The 19,394-nt window shown below is 44.7% G+C and overlaps 1 protein-coding gene and 1 long non-coding RNA gene across 3 annotated transcripts in view; one reads left to right on the forward strand and one right to left on the reverse strand.

Moving 5' to 3' along the window:
* Window positions 1-12,874, forward strand: part of ACMSD (aminocarboxymuconate semialdehyde decarboxylase) — a 48,202-nt gene extending 35,328 nt beyond the window's left edge. The window contains exons 9-10 of the mRNA XM_005286797.4: window positions 11,534-11,632; window positions 12,330-12,874. Of these exons, the coding sequence (XP_005286854.2) occupies window positions 11,534-11,632; window positions 12,330-12,392 (162 nt within the window). The 3' untranslated portion in view covers window positions 12,393-12,874. The remainder of the gene's footprint in view (window positions 1-11,533; window positions 11,633-12,329) is intronic.
* The window catches only part of LOC122174219 (uncharacterized), a 61,719-nt gene that overhangs the window by 41,816 nt on the left and 509 nt on the right, over window positions 1-19,394 (reverse strand). Inside the window, exon 2 of one of the 2 annotated variants that reach the window (XR_010591275.1) lies at window positions 12,719-19,280. The exons of the other annotated variant lie outside the window; for it this stretch is intronic. This is a non-coding gene — a long non-coding RNA (uncharacterized LOC122174219). Of the gene's footprint in view, window positions 1-12,718; window positions 19,281-19,394 lie in introns of those variants that run through there. 2 annotated transcript variants of the gene reach the window in all.

A 19,394-nucleotide genomic window follows, 5' to 3' on the forward strand; every position in this document is an offset into this window, starting at 1 on the left:
TCCAGCCGCTGTGGGAAGCCCCGGGCATGGATTTAAAGCTGGAGCTCTGGCACCTGCAGGGAGCCCTGGGCCCTTAAAAGCGTCACCCGAGCCCAACTGCCAGAACTCTGGCGGGGATTTAAAGGGCCTGTGGCTTCCCGCAGCAGCCAGAGCCCTGGGCCCTTTAAATCACTGTCAGAGCCCTGCCGCTGCTACCCCAGTGGCAGCAGGGCTCTGGAGGCAATTTAAAGGGCCCGGGGCTACCCGCAGTGCCCGAGCCCAGCTGCCGGAGCCCCGGGAGCTGGGCTCCGGCGGGGATTTAAAGGGCCCGGGGCTCCCCACAGTGGCCGGAGCCCCGGGCCCTTTAAATCACCGCCGGAGTCTTGCCGCTGCTACCCCAGCCCTAGCCCCAAGCCCCGCCACCCCGGGATAGCGGTGACAAGGCTCCTGCGGTGATTTAAAGGGCCCGGAGCCCCGGGGCCTTTAATTCACCCCTGAGCCCCGGGGCTCCCAGGCACCTCTGCAGCTGATTTCTCCTGGGTGATTTAAAGGCCCTGGGGCTCCCAGCCACAGCTGGAGTCCCAGGGCCTCTAAATCTTGAAAGGCCCTGCCTCTTCCCGTTGAGGCCACGCCCCGCTCAGGACTCCAGTATACCTATAAGTCCTTTAAACTACTTTCATCCCTGGATCCAGCAGTTATTTTTCAACTGAGATTGGCCTTCCTCAAGACATACTTAAGGAAGGCCATTCACAGCTGAAACTCTACCATTTCTTAACAAGTCCTCATATAAAATTAATCCTAATATTTGGCATATATAAAGTATTATTAATTTGCACTTCCAAAATGCCTTCCATCTGAAGATCTCAAAATAGTTTACAAAAGTTAAGCCTCTGAACATCCCTGAGAAGTACACCATGTTTATATCTGAAACCATTTTAAAAAGGGTTCCCAAGCATGGCTCTTTTTGTAATGTAGTTGGATCCAAAGGGATCAGAAGTGCAGGTGGATGGATAGAACTGGTGTACAAAACATATTAAGAAGGTACAAAATACCAACACCTGACTAAACAGTGGGTGAAATCTTGGTCCCACTGAAGTTAAGTTAATGGGAGTTTTGTCACTTACTTCAATAGGACCAGGATTTCAGCCAGTGAATATAAGCTCAGAACCTCAGCTGGTCTAAATCGGCGTATCTCCATGAAGCCAATGGAGCTATACTGGTCTACATCAGTTGAGGTTTCTGCCTCATGGAGTTCTAGAAATAATGGGCCCAATACTGCAAATTTTTGTCATCCTTGTTCCCATGGACTGTGAACAATTCACTTCACTGAGAATACTCACCTGAGTTAGGCTGCTTGCTTTGTTCATAAACCATCACAAGAACCCCAAACCCAAAGAAAAACAAAATCCCCAAGTGTTTTCATAAAAACACTTTTAGTTGAGAAAAGCAAATAGTATTTCTGCTTGGGAAGCAATAGGCTGGAAAATCACTAAAGGGAATTCAGGTGGAAATCCTGAATGGCATATTAAACAGAACAGAATGCTAAATATTTTAACTGTTATGGCAGAAAGGAAAGGAAATATTATAGTAGCTGCCTATTTAAATAAGAATATGGGACAAAAAACCCAACCCTGAACTGGAATGTCCCAAATACTAGTGGGACTGAACAGTCCCTTCCACAGGCAAGCCTGCAGAAGACGGCCAACTGAGTTTTCTCCCCAGTTACTCTATGGGGTGCAGTGTTTGCCTTTCCCTGGAAGCAGGCAAGAGTATAGCATCCAAACTCCATGAAACCTGGGATCCATATGGATCCCAGGGGATCAGAGGAGCTTAGAGCCCATCCATACAGAAAGCCTGTGTCAGTGGGCTGTGGATCTCTGGAACCCACACAGGGCTTCTGCATCTGTCAGGGGAATCCCCACCCTGGAGGGGAACTGTAAATACAGCCTACGCCTTCTCCTTCCTTGTCCCAGCCACTGCTTGCTCCCTCCCAACACGTTTCGCTGGACCCTCACAGTGCCCTCCCCAGGGAAGAGGGGGTTGCTTCCACAAGGGCCCCTTCCACATACAGATCTCAGAGGCACACTGGGGCCAATGTTTTCTCTCCATCAAATACTAAAAAGCTAGTTAATTACCCACTTTCACCACTAGATGTCTGTGCAGACCGCTCTAATTAATAGATTGTATGGCTGGCACAGGGATCTTTTTACTAGGCAGAGAAAAAGAGCAACAACATGTAAGAAGCAATTGATTACAGTTAACTATGCTTTCTGGGCACAGTCCACAACCCATTGAAGTGAATGGGCTTTTGGATCAGGGCCTCTGTTGGGATCCCCACCACTTGTGAGTCCTTACTCCTGCATGCAGTCCCCCCACAGTGTCTGTGCAGCGTAGACAGACTTAACCATTCGAAGATGCCCTCAAGACTCAGCAACATGATAGCACAATTAACCACCCAAAATAATATAAGGAGAGTTCTATACACAAAGCTGCACATAATAAGGCTGTCGTTCCACTGAGCGAAGACAGAGTAAAGACCAAAGTCACCAGAATCTAGAGATAGATTTACAGTGGGAGCTGTATGAAAAGTCCACAGTGACAACTGAAACCATGCAACCTAGGTTTATTATAAACAAACAAACAAACCCTCACCAGGCTGTTTGTCAAAAGCATTGCTAAAAGCACAGTGCAATAGAGGATCAGCCACCTCCAATGGCTTCCTTGTGTATAACTTTGAGGAGAATTTCCCAAACTCTATCCTTGTTTATAGGCATGTTATGCATGACCAGCTCTAGGTTTTTTGCCATCACAAGCAAAAAAATTTTTGGCTGTCCCCCACCCCAGCCCTGGGCCCTCACCCCCCCCCCCCCCGACTCCCTGCCGCCCCAGCCCTGGGTTCTCTCTTCTCCCCCCACCCGCATCCTCTGCCGCCCCAGCGCTCGGCTCTCTCTTCCCCTCCTCCACCCGCACCCCCTGCCACCCCAGCCCTGGGCTCCCCACCACCAGTGCTGACTCCACCCGCTCCCCCCTCGCCTCCAGCCGGTCCAGCGCTGGCAGGGTCAGGGTAAGCAGCAGGGCTTCCGGGCCGCGCCTCAGCCCAGGGTCCCTCCAGCGCTCTTGCCTTCAGGACCGGCCGGGACCCGGGAGGGCAGAGTCAGGGAACCACCCCAGCAGGGGGCTGAGGAGCCCGGGCAGGGTAGCCCCAGAAGGAGTGGAGCCCCGGAGAGTGGGATGTGGGACCCGACCCGCATGGTAGCGCTCCGCCCTCTATGGCCTGCAGGTGGCTCCATGTGCCCCGCGGGGCAACCCCCAGCCCGAGTGTCCCCCGTTTGGAGCCTGCCCGGCCCAGCCACAAGGTGCAGCGCTATTCCCCCGTGGCACGAACCGCAGTGGCCCCAGGGCGCCCCCCCGCACATGACGCACTGCTGCTGCCAGGGCCAGCTCTACGCTTTTGCCGCCGGAAGCAAAAAAAAACAACCAAAATGGCCAGAATGCCGCCCTTGAAAATGTGCCACCCCAAGCATGTGCTTGGTTTGCTGGTGCCTAGAGCCAGCCCTGATGTTATGGCATTCTCAGCAGAACTGCGAGTCCTATGGCATGTTTGGCACACAGATATTCCCCATCAGGCTCAGTGCATGTAGGTTGTGAGCTCTCTGGAGCTGGGACTGTCTTTTTTGTTATTTATCTGTAAAGTGCCTAGCACTGGGGCTCTGATCTTAGATTGGGACTCACAGATGCTACCATACAAATCATAATAATATAACATGTACATTCTATCCAGGCTTTTCTACTGCACTTTGTGATACTTTTTGGATCCAATGCATCTATTTTTGCAATAGATTTCAAGATTTTAGTACATATGATCCAACTTCAGGTTCATGGCCCATTTACAAGGTTTTGCCTCAAAGATTTATGGACTAGCAGCCCCTGCATTTTCACTTACTACTCCACTGAGTTCTTTTCTGCAAAAATCTCTCCAAACCTTCAATTTACCCTAATTTTATAATAAAAAACTAATTTAGCTGGGCCATATTAATCCCTGGTATATTTCCATAGCTCTTCAATGTTATTACAGCACAACAGATTGAGCCTAGCCCTTTAATTTTAAGCTGTTCCTTTAATATTACCAGATTTCTTCCCCTGATTATGCAAGTGTAAAACCATTTGGTGTCTTCTTCCTCTCCCTTTTACAATACTGTGAGAAATGCTATGCCTTCATTCAGTAGATTTGAGAGAATTGCAACTGGGTGATTTAGCATTCTGGAGGTTGCTGAGATTCCAGGTCCTTTTTCTGGGTTGGTTAATTTATTTTTAAAGACTGCGCTGGCGGAGTCAAGCGGAAGAGAAACAGAAGTTGCAAACTCATATGTGACTGAAAGGCTTAAAACGTAAAGTTAATTAACCTGCCTACAAAGCAGATTTCAGTGAAATTCTGAAGAATGAAGAATCTGTCCCTTGGAATGCTTTCCACATTTGTCAGTGGTACCCAGAGAAATCATTCGTCAGCATATATATGGTGAAGTATGATTCTATCCCACTACACAAGTACAGTTGTCTGTGGGGATACCTATGGGAGCCCTCCTTGTAGGATTAGCTGCAACTGTGGCCTAACCTATAATCCTGGAGGGAGACTGGGAATACTTCAGAGAGGTCCTAAAATAATATGGTGACCATCCATCCAAAGGGACCACACTGGCTCTGTGGACTAAAAGGGCTTTGGGGTGCAGTAGGAATGGTTGTGATAGGCAAAGCAGAGGACCCAAGAGAAGAGAATTTCAACCAGCCAGAAGAGCCTTCTCTTGCCCTCACCTTGAAAGACACCAAGACAACACTCCCACAGGAGGTGGATCATCTAACAGGAAATACTGATTTCATACGAGTACAAAGCAATGATCAGACACTGAGCCAGGCCTACCACCAGATGGCAGTGGTCAACAGTGAAGTCACATTGTTTTACCTCAGTTGGTAAAACAATGGCCTGACTTTGAGCTCAGAAAGAAAGGCCACAAACGTGGTCCAGTATACCTTGCAATTGCATGACAGGCTTAAATCTCTAGTTACCTTTGCAAAAGAGAGCCCGTGAAAGACCCAGCAAACCCAAGGTGTACAAGCAAGCCACCCATCTGCATGTGTTTAGGCCTTGTGACCGAGTGCTGTTACTACTACAGAGTCTGGAGTCTACATTCCTGGTCAGAGGGTAAGGACCATTTAAGGCAGTAATACAAGTGGGTCCAGTGGACTATGAGACCTGACAGCCAGGAAAGAGAAAAGAGACACAACTGTACCATATTAACCTGACCCTGAACTAGGTCCCCAGGCACCCATGATCCAGAGTTTTGAGGTCACACAGGTAGAGGAAGATCTCCAACCGGAACAAAAAACCCAGACACAGCACCTTGTCAAGTCTTTCCCCTCGGTATTTTCGGCTCTACTGGGACAAACTCACCTGATCTACCACCAAATAGCTACAGGAGCAGAGCAACTTAATAATTAATGGCGATATCTTGATAGCCAGAACTGGAACAACCACACACAATATGTCACTCCTTGCTGGAGATGCAGGACTCACAGCAAACCCAGCGAGATGCAAGGCATAAGAACAGCCATACTGGGTCAGACCAATGGTCCACCTAGCCCAGTATCCTGTCTTCCGACAGTGGCCAATACTAGGTGCTTCAGAGGGAATGAACAGGACAGGTAATCATCAAGTGGGGGGACGGACCATATTAGAGTCAGCTGCTGCTTTTGGTGAATTAAATGGCAGCCTCAGTGCTGCTTTATGTTGCATAAGTTTGTAATGGGCCTCGTAAGAGCAATTACACCCACCCCATTTATCCCTGGCATGCCTCCCACACTTGAGAGGGCCGGGAGCAGGTGACAAAGAGTCAGCCACACCAGCTTTACACTACTTGGGAATTCCCCTACACAAAGGACTCCTCAGCCAGAGCAGCACAAATGGCATGAAGGGGAAGCAAGGAGTGCTCATGGCTTTTTTCAGAAAACTTGTGATAAAATTTCATGAAACATTGTGAAATTCAAGCTTTGCTTGAACTAGTTAAAAACATAACAAATTGGGATAATTTCTATCAGGTATAGGAGGTAGTAAGTGAATATATAATAAACTAGAAAGGCAGGCTTCTGAAGGAGATACTAAAGGCCAAATGCTGCCACTCTTACTCATGTTGAATCGCTTCTTGCTCCATGATTAATTTCACTGATTCCAATGCGATTACTTACAGAGTAAGGGGGATGAAATCTGGACCTAAATAAATGGCAGTTTGGCTTCCTATTGCAGTACTGCCAAACCCAAGCATTGCAAAAATTGTCAGATCCCCAAAATCATGAAATTGTCTTAAAAATCATGAGGTTTTTTTTAAATAACAAATTTTGGGTTCTTTTTCAATGTCTTCTGGTCTGTGCACTTTTAAGGTGTACTCAGGTCATGTTTTAAAACTTTTCTCTGCACCCATCTGGTGTTGGGAATTTATTTATGTTTTTATTTATTTTAAGTGAAAGCTGAAATTCTCACATAATCACTTGTCTCCAGAAGCTAGGACATTTAAAAAAAACAACCCACCAAATATTGCAACACTTGCAATGAAATCATGAGTAAGGTTAAGATTTTATGATGGATATTTTTAGTAAAAGTCACAGACAGGTCATAGGCAAAAAAAGAAAAATTAACGGAAGCCTGTGACCTATCGCTGACTTTTACTAAAAATATCCATGATAAAATGGGAAGGGACTGCAGCAGCTGCCGGTGGCTGGGAGCTCTCTGGCCCTCACCACCCATGGGGGCTCAGAGCTCCAGTGTTCCTCTGCCCCCATCAATGGTGGAGGGGAGCTGCGGGGGTCCCCCTGGTGCCCCTGTGGTGGAGGGGAGTTGCGCGAGTCCCCTTGGCCTCCCGTGGTGGAGGGAATCTGCAGGGGTCCCCCTGCTGCCATCGCTGTGAGGAGCTGTGGGGGGGTCCCCCTGCCCTGCCATGGTGGCCAGGAAGCTGCGGGGCTCCCCAAGCCCCACCATAGCAGTGGGGAGCTGCGGGCATCACCCTGCCCTGTTGCCACGGCAGGGAGCTGCCGAGGTCCCCCTGCCATCACCACAGTGAGGAGCTGCCAGGGTCCACCTGCCCTCCCCTGTGGCGGCCAGGGACTACGGGGGCCCCCCTACCCCACCGTGGTGGCCAGGGAGCTGCGGAGATCCCCCTGTCCCCCGCAGTGGCTGGGAGCGTTGCCAGATATGCTAAACATTCATGTGATCCTTCATGCTTCAGCCACCATTCCAGAGGACATGCTTCCGTGCTGATGACACTCGTTAAAAAAATAATGCATTAATTAAATTTGTGACTGAACTCCTTGGAGAAGAATTGTATGTCTCCTGCTCTGTGGTTTTACCCGCATTCTGTCATATATTTCATGTTATGGCAGTCTCAGATGATGACCTAGTTGTTCAATTTAAGAACACTTTCGCTGCAGATCTGACAAAATGCAAAGAAGGAATCAATGTGAGATTTCTAAAAATAGCTGCAACACTCGACCCAACGTTTAAGAATCTGAAGTGCCTTCCAAAATCTGAGAGGGACAAGGTGTGGAACATGCTATCAGAAGTCTTAAAAGAGCAACACTCTGATGCAGAAATTACAGAACCCAAACCACCAAAAAAGAAAATCAACCTTCTTTTGGTGACATCTGACTCAGATGATGAAAATGAACGTGCATCAGTCTGCACTCTTTTAGATCGTTATCAAGCAGAACCCGTAATCAGCATGGAAGCATGTCCTCTGGAATAATGGCCAAAGCATGAAGGGGCATACAAATGTTTAGCATATCTGGCACATAAATGCCGTGCAACGTCTGCTACAACAGTGCAATGCGAATGCCTGTTCTCACTTTTAGGTGACATTGTAAATAAGAAGCAAGCAACATTATCTCCCGTAAATGTAAACAAACTTGTTTGTCTTAGCGATTGGCTGAACAAGAAGTAGGACTGAATTCACTTGTAGGTGCTAAAGTTTTATATTGTTTTGTTTTTGAGTGCCATTATGTAACAAAAAAATTTCCACATTTGTAAGTTGCACTTTCACGATAGAGATCGCACTACAGTAGTATATGAGGTGAGTCGAAAAATACTATTTATTTTATCTTTTTTACAGTGCAAATATTTGTAATCAAACATAATAAGATAAGCACTGTACACTCTGTAGTCTGTGTTGTAATTTAAATCAATATATTTGAAAATGTAGAAAACATCAAAAAATATTTAGATAAATGGTATTCTATTATTGTTTAACAGTGCGATTAGAACTGCGATTAATCGTGATTTTTTTTAATCTCACGATTAATTGCGATTAATTTTTTTTGTTTGACAGCCCTGCCTGCAATGTATGTCTTATTTAAAGCAGAGCTGCAATATTAAGTGGATCTATTCATATGTCAAACTACAAATCCTCAATGGGAAAAAGGATTTAGGCCATACTCTTAGATAATTAATAAATAACATGTTAAGACTTAGAGTCCCATACATCTGCAAGTGCTTTACAAACATTAACTAATGAATCCTCACTATACTTCTGGGAGGGAGGTGGCTGTGAATAGGCATTACAGTCACCATTTTATAGACGGCGATAAAACCGAAGCACAGAGAAGCTGAGTTGTCCAAAGCCATTCAGCAAATCAGTGGCAGAGCCACAATATTCCCAAAGGTCCTTATTTATCTGCAGTTCATCAGATCAGTTCATTGGCAGTAGCGTGATCAGCTGTAAACTACTTTAAATCAGAGGAAACTAACAACAAAAACTAAATTGGGATAATTTACACCAGAGATTCTAGTGAGAGAGGAACAAAAACCAGCGTGTCAGACTTTCTTCTGCTCTGGCCCACATAAGGAACCTTAAATAAAAATGTAAGAATCTCCCTAGATTGGTTGAGCTTATCTGACATACTAAACTGAATTTCATTCTCCTTTCCAAATAAATCCATCTAATAATATTGTACAGTATCTTATGCTGCACACAGAAGAAATGACGTTTCTCTCCCAAGTGTGTATTCTGGAGCAGAAAATGTCCCAATAGCAGTAAAGATACTGTAAATCAAGTAGCATCTTGAGGTGTTTAAATACACAGACCCTAATACGTTTCTCATGTAAACCGTTCTCAGAAATTGTATTAGCAGACAAAAAAGGTATACATTCTCCTATTCTAATCTGACCCCAAGGTTTTTGTAGTGAAGCAGATGCACACATACAAAATACAACCAATTTGCAGATTCTACACTTTCATATATCTTCTTGTATAAATTCTTTCAGAGACCTCAGGGTGACACCTACTGGAGACAGAAAAAATAAGCAGCATTTGGCAAATAAAATAAATCCTATCCTAAAGCACCTGAGAACATGCTTCATCACTTTGTTTTAGTACTGCCAACCCCAAGCATTCAAAAGTTGTGGTTGTTGGATTTAGTATGCAGATGCTGGGTGGTGCTGATGTCCTGTGATATACAGGAGGTCAGACTAGATGATCTAGTGGTCCTTTCTGGCTCTAAACTCTGACTCTAAAAATGTATGCAGTGTTGTTGTAACCGTGTTGACCCCAGGACATTAGAGAGACAAGGTCGGTGTGGTAATATCTTTTATTGGGCCAACTTCTGTTGGTGAGAGAGACAAGCTTTTGAGCTTACACAGAGTTCTTTTTCAGGTCTGGGAAACTAATTGAGTGTCACTGCTAAGCCAATCTTATTACAACAATCTGTAACCCACTAATAACACACCCACACACACCCAGCTGCTTCCCTCCCACCTCCTTTCTTCTCTATGACTGGAGGGGTGTTAATGGGTCACTTCACATTGAATGGTCCCCTGATATCTGTTAACTGCTTATGCTAAAAAAATCTGTTCCAACCTTGTACTGAACAGTGACACTCTAAGGCTATGTCTACACTAGCACTTTTGTCGGTAAAATTTGTGTTGGTCAGGGTATGAAAAAAAAAAACACTCCCCTGACCGACAAAAGCACAGGTATGGTATGGACAGTGCTATGTCGGCGGGAGACACTCTCCTGCCAACATAGCTACCGCTGCTTGTTAGGGGTGGTTTAATTATGCCAGCGGGAGAGCTTTCTCCTGATGGCATAGAGTGGCTACACAGGAGCCCTTACAATGGCGCAGCTGCAGTGATACAGCTGTGCTGCTGTAAGGTCCATAGTGTAAATATAGCCTAAGTTTCCCAGACCTCCGTGTGTGTGTATATCCATCCTGGAATATCAAATCTGGTAGTCTCTGGAAGACTTCTGGCTTCTTAGAGATGCATGTATATAAGCTCTCTTACCGTACTTGAAGAGACAGAAAGGTTGGCTCTTTTTACATTTTGCTCTCAACTGTTCTTTAGACATCAGAGTTAAATAGATGTGCAACAAGTTGTCAGTTTTTGCCTGACACTGTACTGTTAACAGGAGCTGATCCTGCTGGAAAATGTGTGTGTTTTTCTGACTCATTTTTGCAGATGGCTCAACCAAGAATAAGGAAGGTGGGAATGGTGCTCTTTTTTTTAGAATACCCAAGATGTAAACTGGCCAGATTCCTAAAAGGCATCCTGGGAGCAGCCAAACCCAGGGTGAAGGTTTGGGCTTGACTTTATACTGTTCATTTTAGTTCCTTTATATGAATAATACCAAGCCAAGGAAGGCAGTAAGTTTTCACTTGGTAGAATTTGTGTGGACTACATATAGAGCAAACTGGGGAAACCATCTGATCAAAAAGGTGTTTTAAACAGCTTAAAATTCTCTCCCCCTCTCAATTGCACAGCTTTTAGTCTCTGGTCTCTTACAATGTCCTAATTCCATTAGTTTTCCAATTACCGCAGAATCTTTCAAGGTATACAAGATATGGATTTATAATGGGAAAATCAAGCAGAAATAAAACTAAGCTTTCAGATGTTCTTTACATACCATAAAGGAAATAAACCCATCTTTTCCCCTTTACAGGCAACTTAACTATGGGACCACATGACCAAGAACTGGTCATGACCCCGTTATGAATCACTGTATTGCAGTCAACCCAGGTCAGAACCCAAAGAAGATGAGTGTTGGATACTTTGTTTCATACATTTCAAGGCAATATCAGATTACTTTAGTTAACCAAACTAGGAAGGGTTTCATTGTTCAACACATTCCTGCAAAGGACTATATGTTCTTTCCATATGCCAAGGATTTACATTTTGAACTTTCCATGTATCAAGATGAAAATACACCCAAGCATAGCTAGCCTTTAAAATCATCATTCTTGGGTTCAGTCAATCTCCCCCTTCTATACAAAAATCCATTCATTCAAATTTGTACAAAATACAGGAAACCTTGGGAAGTGTTCTTTTTGGAGTTTGGGGTTTTTTTTAGAAAACAAAACTTAGAATCTTAAAGATGATTGAAACATAGATACCATAGAAAATCTGTGCAGCATATACTCGTAATTTTACTGTTTTTAAGAACCCCTCTTCACTGTTTTTAAGAACCCCACAGAGGATGTGCAGCTTTTTTACGAAATGCCCAATTTGTTTCTCTGTTTGCAGGACAAAGTTCTTTTGGGAACAGATTACCCTTTTCCACTAGGGGAACTAGAACCTGGAAAACTGATTGATTCTATGGAAGAGTTTGATAATGGACTAAAGGTAAAATTCTTTACATTTTTTTATTTCAGTTTTTAAGCTTCCATTTTTAGGGCCTGATCCAAGGCCCTAAGAAGTCAATGAGAGTTTTCCATTAACTTCAGAGGATATGGGATCAGCCCCTTAGTCTTTAAGAACCAGTTCCCCACAGCACTGAAAGCACATGCACGTGCTTGACTTAGATATGACTTTAAGTATGTGCTTAAGTGCTTTGTTGAATAGGGATAGACTGCTGAATTGGAGCCTAAACGGATTAGGAAAGCTGTGAGCTATGCAGCAAGCTTCTACAATATACTCCATAGTGAATCAGGAAATGAAGAGTGAACAATATGTCAGTGTGGAATTGTGCAGCCAAGGAGACAAGGGTGGGGACCCCAAAGCCAATATGGAGACACAGAGCCTTGTGGATCTCTTGGAATCTGTTCAGCTCTGTAGGAATTTACCCGGTCCCGAGAGTGGAAGCAGGTCTCATTTTGTGGGACAGTTAGGGAAAACTCTCTGCACCCACCCCCATAGATTGATACAGGGGAATCCTTGTAAGATCATTTCACGACTCCCGCATCCCAGGCCTCCTCCAGCAGGTAATTCCATGGAAAGAGATTTCCTGAAACATTATTAATAGAATCTTGTTTCCATATCTTGGGTGTTAACATACACAACATTTATAAGGTTCGCTATAAAAATATACATTCTTTTACAGGATAAACTCAAAACTGGCAATGCTCTGGCATTTTTGGGTCTTGACAGAAAACAATTTGAATAACTTTAACAGAGACCAAATTTGTATCCTTTTGTATATTTGTGTACATGCCTACATATGTGTATTTCTACCATTTCAATGTCAAATAAAATCTACATATAAATGATAGTATTTACTGGTATCCTCAAAGTAAAAGCAAGGGCACTGGAAATCCACATGTGGGAATTTCTGTGTCTTAAGGATTTAGGTTGTACCTGCAGATTTTTGGGATCCCTGCTTTTCTACAGAGATTTAATTTCTTCCAATTGTGATGATGATAACCTTCTGAATACAAATCAATGCAGTGTTATCAATACCAGGTTTCTTGAAAAAAAATAGCTCAATGAGAGTTGTGAATTTCCCCTCTTTATTTCAGTTGTTAACTATGAAACCTAATGATCATAATGTAAATATTAATACATAAATAATACACAGTGTGATTCAATGTTCCATTCACTTAAAAGGGTATTCTTCATGAATAAAGCTGCATGTTTTAAATGTGAAAATATGTTAATGGTTGTTTCTAATTTTTTATTTTATTTTTTTATTCTCAGTGTAGAACTCCTTCCCCAACTGACAAGATTATTTTCTTTATCTAGGATGTCCCAGTTTTCTTGAATGGTGAAGGGTAGGTTGAAACCTGGGCTTTCAGGATTGTTGGGTGACAACCTCTTCCTAAAAGCATTTTTAAGTCATTGGAATGATAATGCGCTGCCCTTATTCTTTCCCCTCTCATTTGCTCAGGTTTCAGTACACTGCTACTTGTGATGTCATAATCTCACTAGTTCTCTAGTCTTCCATAGAATCTTCCAGGAAAAGAAAGACAGAAAAGACCTGAATTCCTAATGTAGCTGAGCACCTCCACCCTACTTTACAGACTGAACCTGAAAGATGCTGAACACCAGCAATTCTCATGGATATCATCAGCCTCTGTTGAACTGCAAAGGAAAAAAATTGAGCTTGCACCTGTTTTTGCTTCTTTATAGTATATGAAAAAGCCTGAAAGGTTTGGGAGTCTTTTTAAGGGTAAGGGTTTTTTGTTTTGGTTTTTTTCTTATTTTACACATTAGGAATTCAGGTCTTATCTATCTTATTTCTCCAAGAAGACTCTATGGAAGAGTACAGAAATTCAATGGGAGCTAAAGGTGCTCAGCACCTCTTAGTAGACACTCAGCACCTCACAGCACCAGGCCCTTAGTTAGCTACATTCCAGGGTCTAAATGAATATACTACAAAGAAATTTAGGTTTGTAAATTCCTAAAATCCCAGTTTTAGGTGACATTGTGATCCAAAAAATCTCCACTCAGTTATCGCCTAACCCTATAGGTGCCTAAACTCACTAGGTGAGTAAGTTTTTGCAGTAATCGTTCCCTAGACATCAGTAACAAATCTCCATGACATAGCCTGCCTCTTTTCCCCTCCCTCTCTACAGCTAAAATCTCTACCTTCCCAACTCTCTTACTATGGCAGACACCATAAGGTGCATCAGTCAGTTTGAGCAGAGCACACATTGAGACCTGTTCTCCTTCCCAGTCCTGCTGCCTCTTTGCATAAATTTCTTCCTCTTCAGGTCTTGCTGTTCATGCTCTAAGGAACAGAAAAGAGGTACCACTAGTAGGTAGATCACTGGGACAAAAAAAGAGAAAAAACATCATCAACAGGGTTGGAACTTCTAGATCCACTGCATAGACCTCTGCCTCTTGAACTACTGGAAGAACTGGTGGTACTGTGATGAGTACAGCTGTCTGTCAAGCGATTGACCTTGATTTGATTCCCAGCCAATTCAGTAATGAGTTTTAGGTGAGGGGGATGGTCTAGTGGTTAGGGAACTAGCCTGGGATTCAGATAATGTGGGTATCATGCCCTGCACTGGGACTGCACTGCATAGACTTCTTGTGTGACCTGGAGCACTTTGTACCTCCGTTCCCATTTAGGCAATAGCATTAAGAGAGGAACTGATAGAAATAGTAGGTTGTCATCTTCAGTGTAGACCAACAGAGGCAAAGGAGACACTTTCCAGTTGATTTCACAGCAGTAGTATAACCTCGATAGTATTCATCACCATGTATTCTGACAGGTTTCTACACCCCATTTAAGATTTATGTCCCACCCTCCATCTCCGTCTCTGTTCATGTATAGGTCTCATGCCGTTGGCTATTTTGAAAGGTTTTTTTAAATGTTTTCTTATGTTTGGCCTGGGGGATGTTGCGTGCTTGTGCTTTGATATGCTTATAATATGGTTATTATAGACGATCTAATGGAGTCTGCTTCTGAAAACGGTGAAATTGAGAAAGCCTTTACCAAATACGTTCACCACAGGAACCTAAGTATTATGTATATTGTGCAAAACGGTTTTCTCAGGGGAAAAAAACCCAAACGATTAATTTAAATACTAAGTATATGGTTCTTAAAAAAAAACAAAAAAAAACTGCAAATAACCACTTTGGCCAAGCAAACGTACCCCGGTAAAACACAATTCTTTCTGGAGGCTTTTGAGGACGCTACCAAAAATCCCTATGCGTACCTGCTGGTGGATTTAAATGCTTCAATGCCTGAAGCCTTCAGGTTAAGAACAGGCCTTTTCCCCCCAGACTGACCCTGTGTATACACCTTAAAAAAAACCAAACAAACATAAAAAATAGTTATTTTTATCAAACCCCCTTTTTAAAAAAAGTGTCCTGCCTGACAATCATGTCTAGGTGCGTGCAGAGAAACCTGGCTCTTTTAAGATTCCTCATCAAAGCCAAACCCCAGCAATGGAAGGCTATTCTATGCTTGGCTTCTTACAACCTGGTAGCGACCATCTCAGAAATAGCGCTCAGTACATGAAAAGGAAACGTTCCTCTGAAACCCCGACAAATAAGCGTACTAAAAAGAAAACGGGGGATTATTAAAAAGCTGAGCGATAAAAGGGTATCCCTCAAAAGGAAAAAGCTAATTGTAAAACAGGTCGGGGGCTTTATCGGTCCTTTGTTGAGCTTTGCACTCCCTCTACTGTCAGCCCTTTTAATTAACTGATAATGGACCATGCCGAAAAATTGTATCTTGTTTTCTAGCCATCAGTTAGAACAAATAAAATGCGCCTCTAGCGGTGAAGAAAATATCAGAACTACAACCACTCCCCAATTGGATTCAGAGATGAAAGACATTAATCAAAGATACAATTTGTCCGACTACGAAAAGACTAAACTTTATGAGAGGGTCCTGCAAAGATACCTGGTATTGGTTAAGCAGGGTGAAGTGGAAAATACTAAAATAAGTCTCTTTCTCCCCAAGCAAGAGCAAGAGGAAATTCGACCTCCCGAAGTCGAGAGGAATTCATCAGACTTTGTTATTTGGGAGGTATTGGAGGGGGTAAATCCTCGCTATAAGAAAAAAGCTGAAATAGTGTTAAATAAACTCAAGATAGCATAAAGATGTTTCTTCTTGGGCCGATAATGGAAGTTTTGTTTACCGGGGGAAGTGGTTGCGGGGTCTCACATGCTCGATTTAGTCGAGGGGTAACCGGCTTTTATTCTTTCACTAACAAGAGGACTCCTAAAGGGTGTCTGGGGGAAATCCATAGGAATCAAAGAACTCGCCCGGCCCCTGCTTTGGTAAATAGAGGGCCAGCCAGTGTTCCCCAGGTAAGTCATGGGGGTGCGTGTTAACAATAAGCCCGAAAGGTCTTCCGGACACAGACCCCTTTGGGAGCAAGTCACTAGGAAAAACATCTAAAAAAGAAGCATCCTTTGATAAAATATGCCTTAGCTGCACGGTGTTCATAATCATATATAGTCAAACAGGATTTTTCTTCTATGGTTCTCTTCAAGCATATTATCAAAAACCCCATACACTATCATGTTAACCGTAGAGAGCAACACCGTTGCAAACCGAATCTCGCTCTCAGGTTTCCAGTTTTAATCAGAGAATAATGATTAGCGAACTCCTAGTCCGGGGTCAGATTGAAGGCGTACAGCGTGTTAGCCTGGGCAAATGGTCATTCAAGAGTGATCCGTCTTTTACATATTTCCCAATCGCCTGCACGAGCTGTATGTACTCCCTCACGCAGTTTCCATTCTCAAAATCGGGTCGTAGGGGTTTCGCTGGCCCCTGTTCACCATCCACATACAAGGCCACAAAATTAATGTTATAATGTTTAAAGTTAAAAGGGTTTTTAGCATAGTTGCCGTTGAAGGCATCGTTATCGATAAACCTGATTATGAGCTGCGTGGGTAACTGTCCCAAAAAAAGGTTTTCTTGGTTACTGACAACTGCCGGCCAGAATTCTCAACATCTTTATGCCCATCCTGTCTAGCGGGTACTTAGCACTGGCGGTCATTAGAGCTTCCACATGCTCCAACCGAACCCCCGGTGTCACTTTCACCTGTTTTACAAACAGGGACACTGAAGTAATATGCACTTTATAATTCTGGTTGGCATTCCCTCTCACAAGGCAAAAACCATCTTTGCTATGCGTCAGTTTAATTTTCAAGTCCACGCCATTCAGCAGCAGTTTTCCTTGAAAAAGCAAATCACTGTGTAGGCCCCAAAAAATCCAGCTTCTTGCTGCCGGCCATTAGTCTGGGCTTGCGCATAGACCCCTCGTTACCTGTGCCATCCAAAATGGTGCTTTCGTGGGCCCCCACCATCTCTTTATAAAACCCTCCTGTTGGCCAGACTATTTTGAGGAAAAGCCCCTGCAGAGGCTTTGCTGGGCAAGTTAACATAACCCACTTCAGTCATTTTTTCCCTTTATTAGAGGCCTTGAACTTGAGACGCTTTAACCCAACTGTTAAATTTTTAAGGCCATCCTCTCCAGTTCATCAAAAAATACTCATTCTTTCCTGTACTTTCTTCACTAGAATCTTTTCTACCCTGTAAACACAGTTCTGGTTAGGGTTTACTTTTTGTAATTCTTCAGGGTAAAAAGACTTCCTGCGACCTCCTCTTCTCCATAATCTTTTAATGCGTACACAGGCCACTGTCCTCGTAATAAAACCCCAGATACGGTAAATATTTCATCAGTAAAGGTTTGCTGATATCCCTTTTCAAAAGTACCCTTCGTTTTAGATACCCTTATGTGATCGCTGTTCTTAAAAATCACTGATGGTGCCTTTATTTTAAAACTATCCCCATAGACGGTTTTCCACATGCTCAGCATGTTAGTGTGTGTCACGTTGATCAGGCGTCCTCTGATAGTTCTGTGATAACTTCTGTTGTAACCGTCTATGATGGCCCGCAGCACGTTGATGTATCGAAAGGTGCTACGGGCAGTAAAATACCTCCACATCTTTGATTTTAAAGTTCTGTTAAACCTCTCCACAACCCCAGCCTTGACTTCATTATTGGTAACAAAATGGTGTAACCCATGTTGCTTAAACAAAATCTTTAAAGCTTTGTTTAAAAACTCTTTTTCCCTGAAGCAGCAGCATGTCCAGCTCCAAGGTGCAGGGGCGGCCACGGGGGATCTGCGCACTGCCCCTGCCCTGACTGCCTGCTCCGCAGCTCCCATTGGTCAGGAACCGCAGCCAATGGGAGCTGCAGGGGCAGCGTCTGCGGATGGGGAGAGAGCGCAGAGCCCCCTGCCTGTCCCTCCACCGAGGAGCCAGACATGTCAGCTGCTTCCCAGGAGCTGCCTGAGGTAAGCACTGCCCGGAGGCTGCAACCTGAACCCAAACTCCTTCCCAGAGTCCACATCCCCTCCCGCATCCCAACCCACTACCCCAGCTATGAGGCCCCTCCCGCACTCCGAACCCCTCATCCCCAGCCCCACCCCAGACCCTGCACCCTCAGCTGGAGCTCACACCTCAACCCCCTGCCCCAGCGCAGTGAAAATAAGAGAGTGAGCAAGGGAGGGGGAGAGCGAGCAACAAAGGGAGGAGGGATGGAGTGTGTGTGGGGGCTCGGGAAAGGGTGTTCGGTTTTCTGCTATTAGAAAGTTGGCAATCCTTGGTCTAGGGTGAGCCTGGTGCCCACAGCCAGGGCCGCATTAATGCAGGGGCTTTAGGGGCTGCAGCCCAGGGCCTCGGGCTAAGGGGAGGGGCCCACGAAAATAAATCCATAATTATATACAATTCAGTGGTCACCAACCTGTCGGTCACGATCAACTAGTCAATCCTAGAGCCTCTGCCAGTCGATCGCAATCTCTGGGCTACTAAAAGTCCAATGGCACAGCAGGGCTCAGGCAGGCTGCCTGCATGCCATGGCCCCACGTTGCTCCCGGTAGTGGCCGGCTGCTGGCACATCTCTGCAGCCCCTGGCGGGGGGGAGGAAAGGCGACTCCACACGCTGCCCCCATCCCCGGCACCATCCCTGTAGCTCCCATTGGCCGGGGGCAGCGCTTGCAGGTGCGGGTAGCACATGGAGACATGCTGTCACCCTCCCCCCAGGGTGCATCGAGACATACCAGCAGCCAGCCGCTTCCAGGAACGGCAAGGGATTATAGCAGGCAGCCGGAGTCCTGCTGCGCCACCAGCCGTCTGTGGTAAGTGCCTCCCAGATGGAGCCTGCATCTCACCCCCCCCCCCGCACCCCAATCCCCTGCCCCAGATCAGAATCCCCTCCTGCACCCAAACTCCCTCCCAGACCCCACACTCCCGCCTGCACCCCAACCCTCTTCCCCAGGTCAGAATCCCCTCCTGCACCCAAACTCCCTCCTAGAGCCCACACCCCTCCCCTTTCCTGCACCCCAACCCCCTGCCCCAACCTGGTGCCTCCTGCTGCATCCAACTCCCAACCAGAAAGAAACTAATTTAACAGCTGTTCTAAGGTAAGAAGTAGGCTATTTTGAATTAAGGTAACTATATTCAACTTCTTGCATCTGAAAAAGTGAGGTTCTTACCCACGAAAGCTTATGCTCCCAATACTTCTGTTAGTCTCAAAGGTGCCACAGGACCCTCTGTTGCTTTTTATAGTCAACATGTTTTAAGGCTGAAATGTAACCACACAAGGGCCTTATGTTAATTAAAAGGCAAGTTTAGTATAGTGTTAATAGTCTCAATGGCATAATTGTGATGATTTTGTTTTAAATTAGGAAAAAGACTT

This window comes from Chrysemys picta, chromosome 11, assembly GCF_011386835.1.
Source record: "Chrysemys picta bellii isolate R12L10 chromosome 11, ASM1138683v2, whole genome shotgun sequence".
NCBI lineage: Eukaryota > Metazoa > Chordata > Testudines > Emydidae > Chrysemys > Chrysemys picta.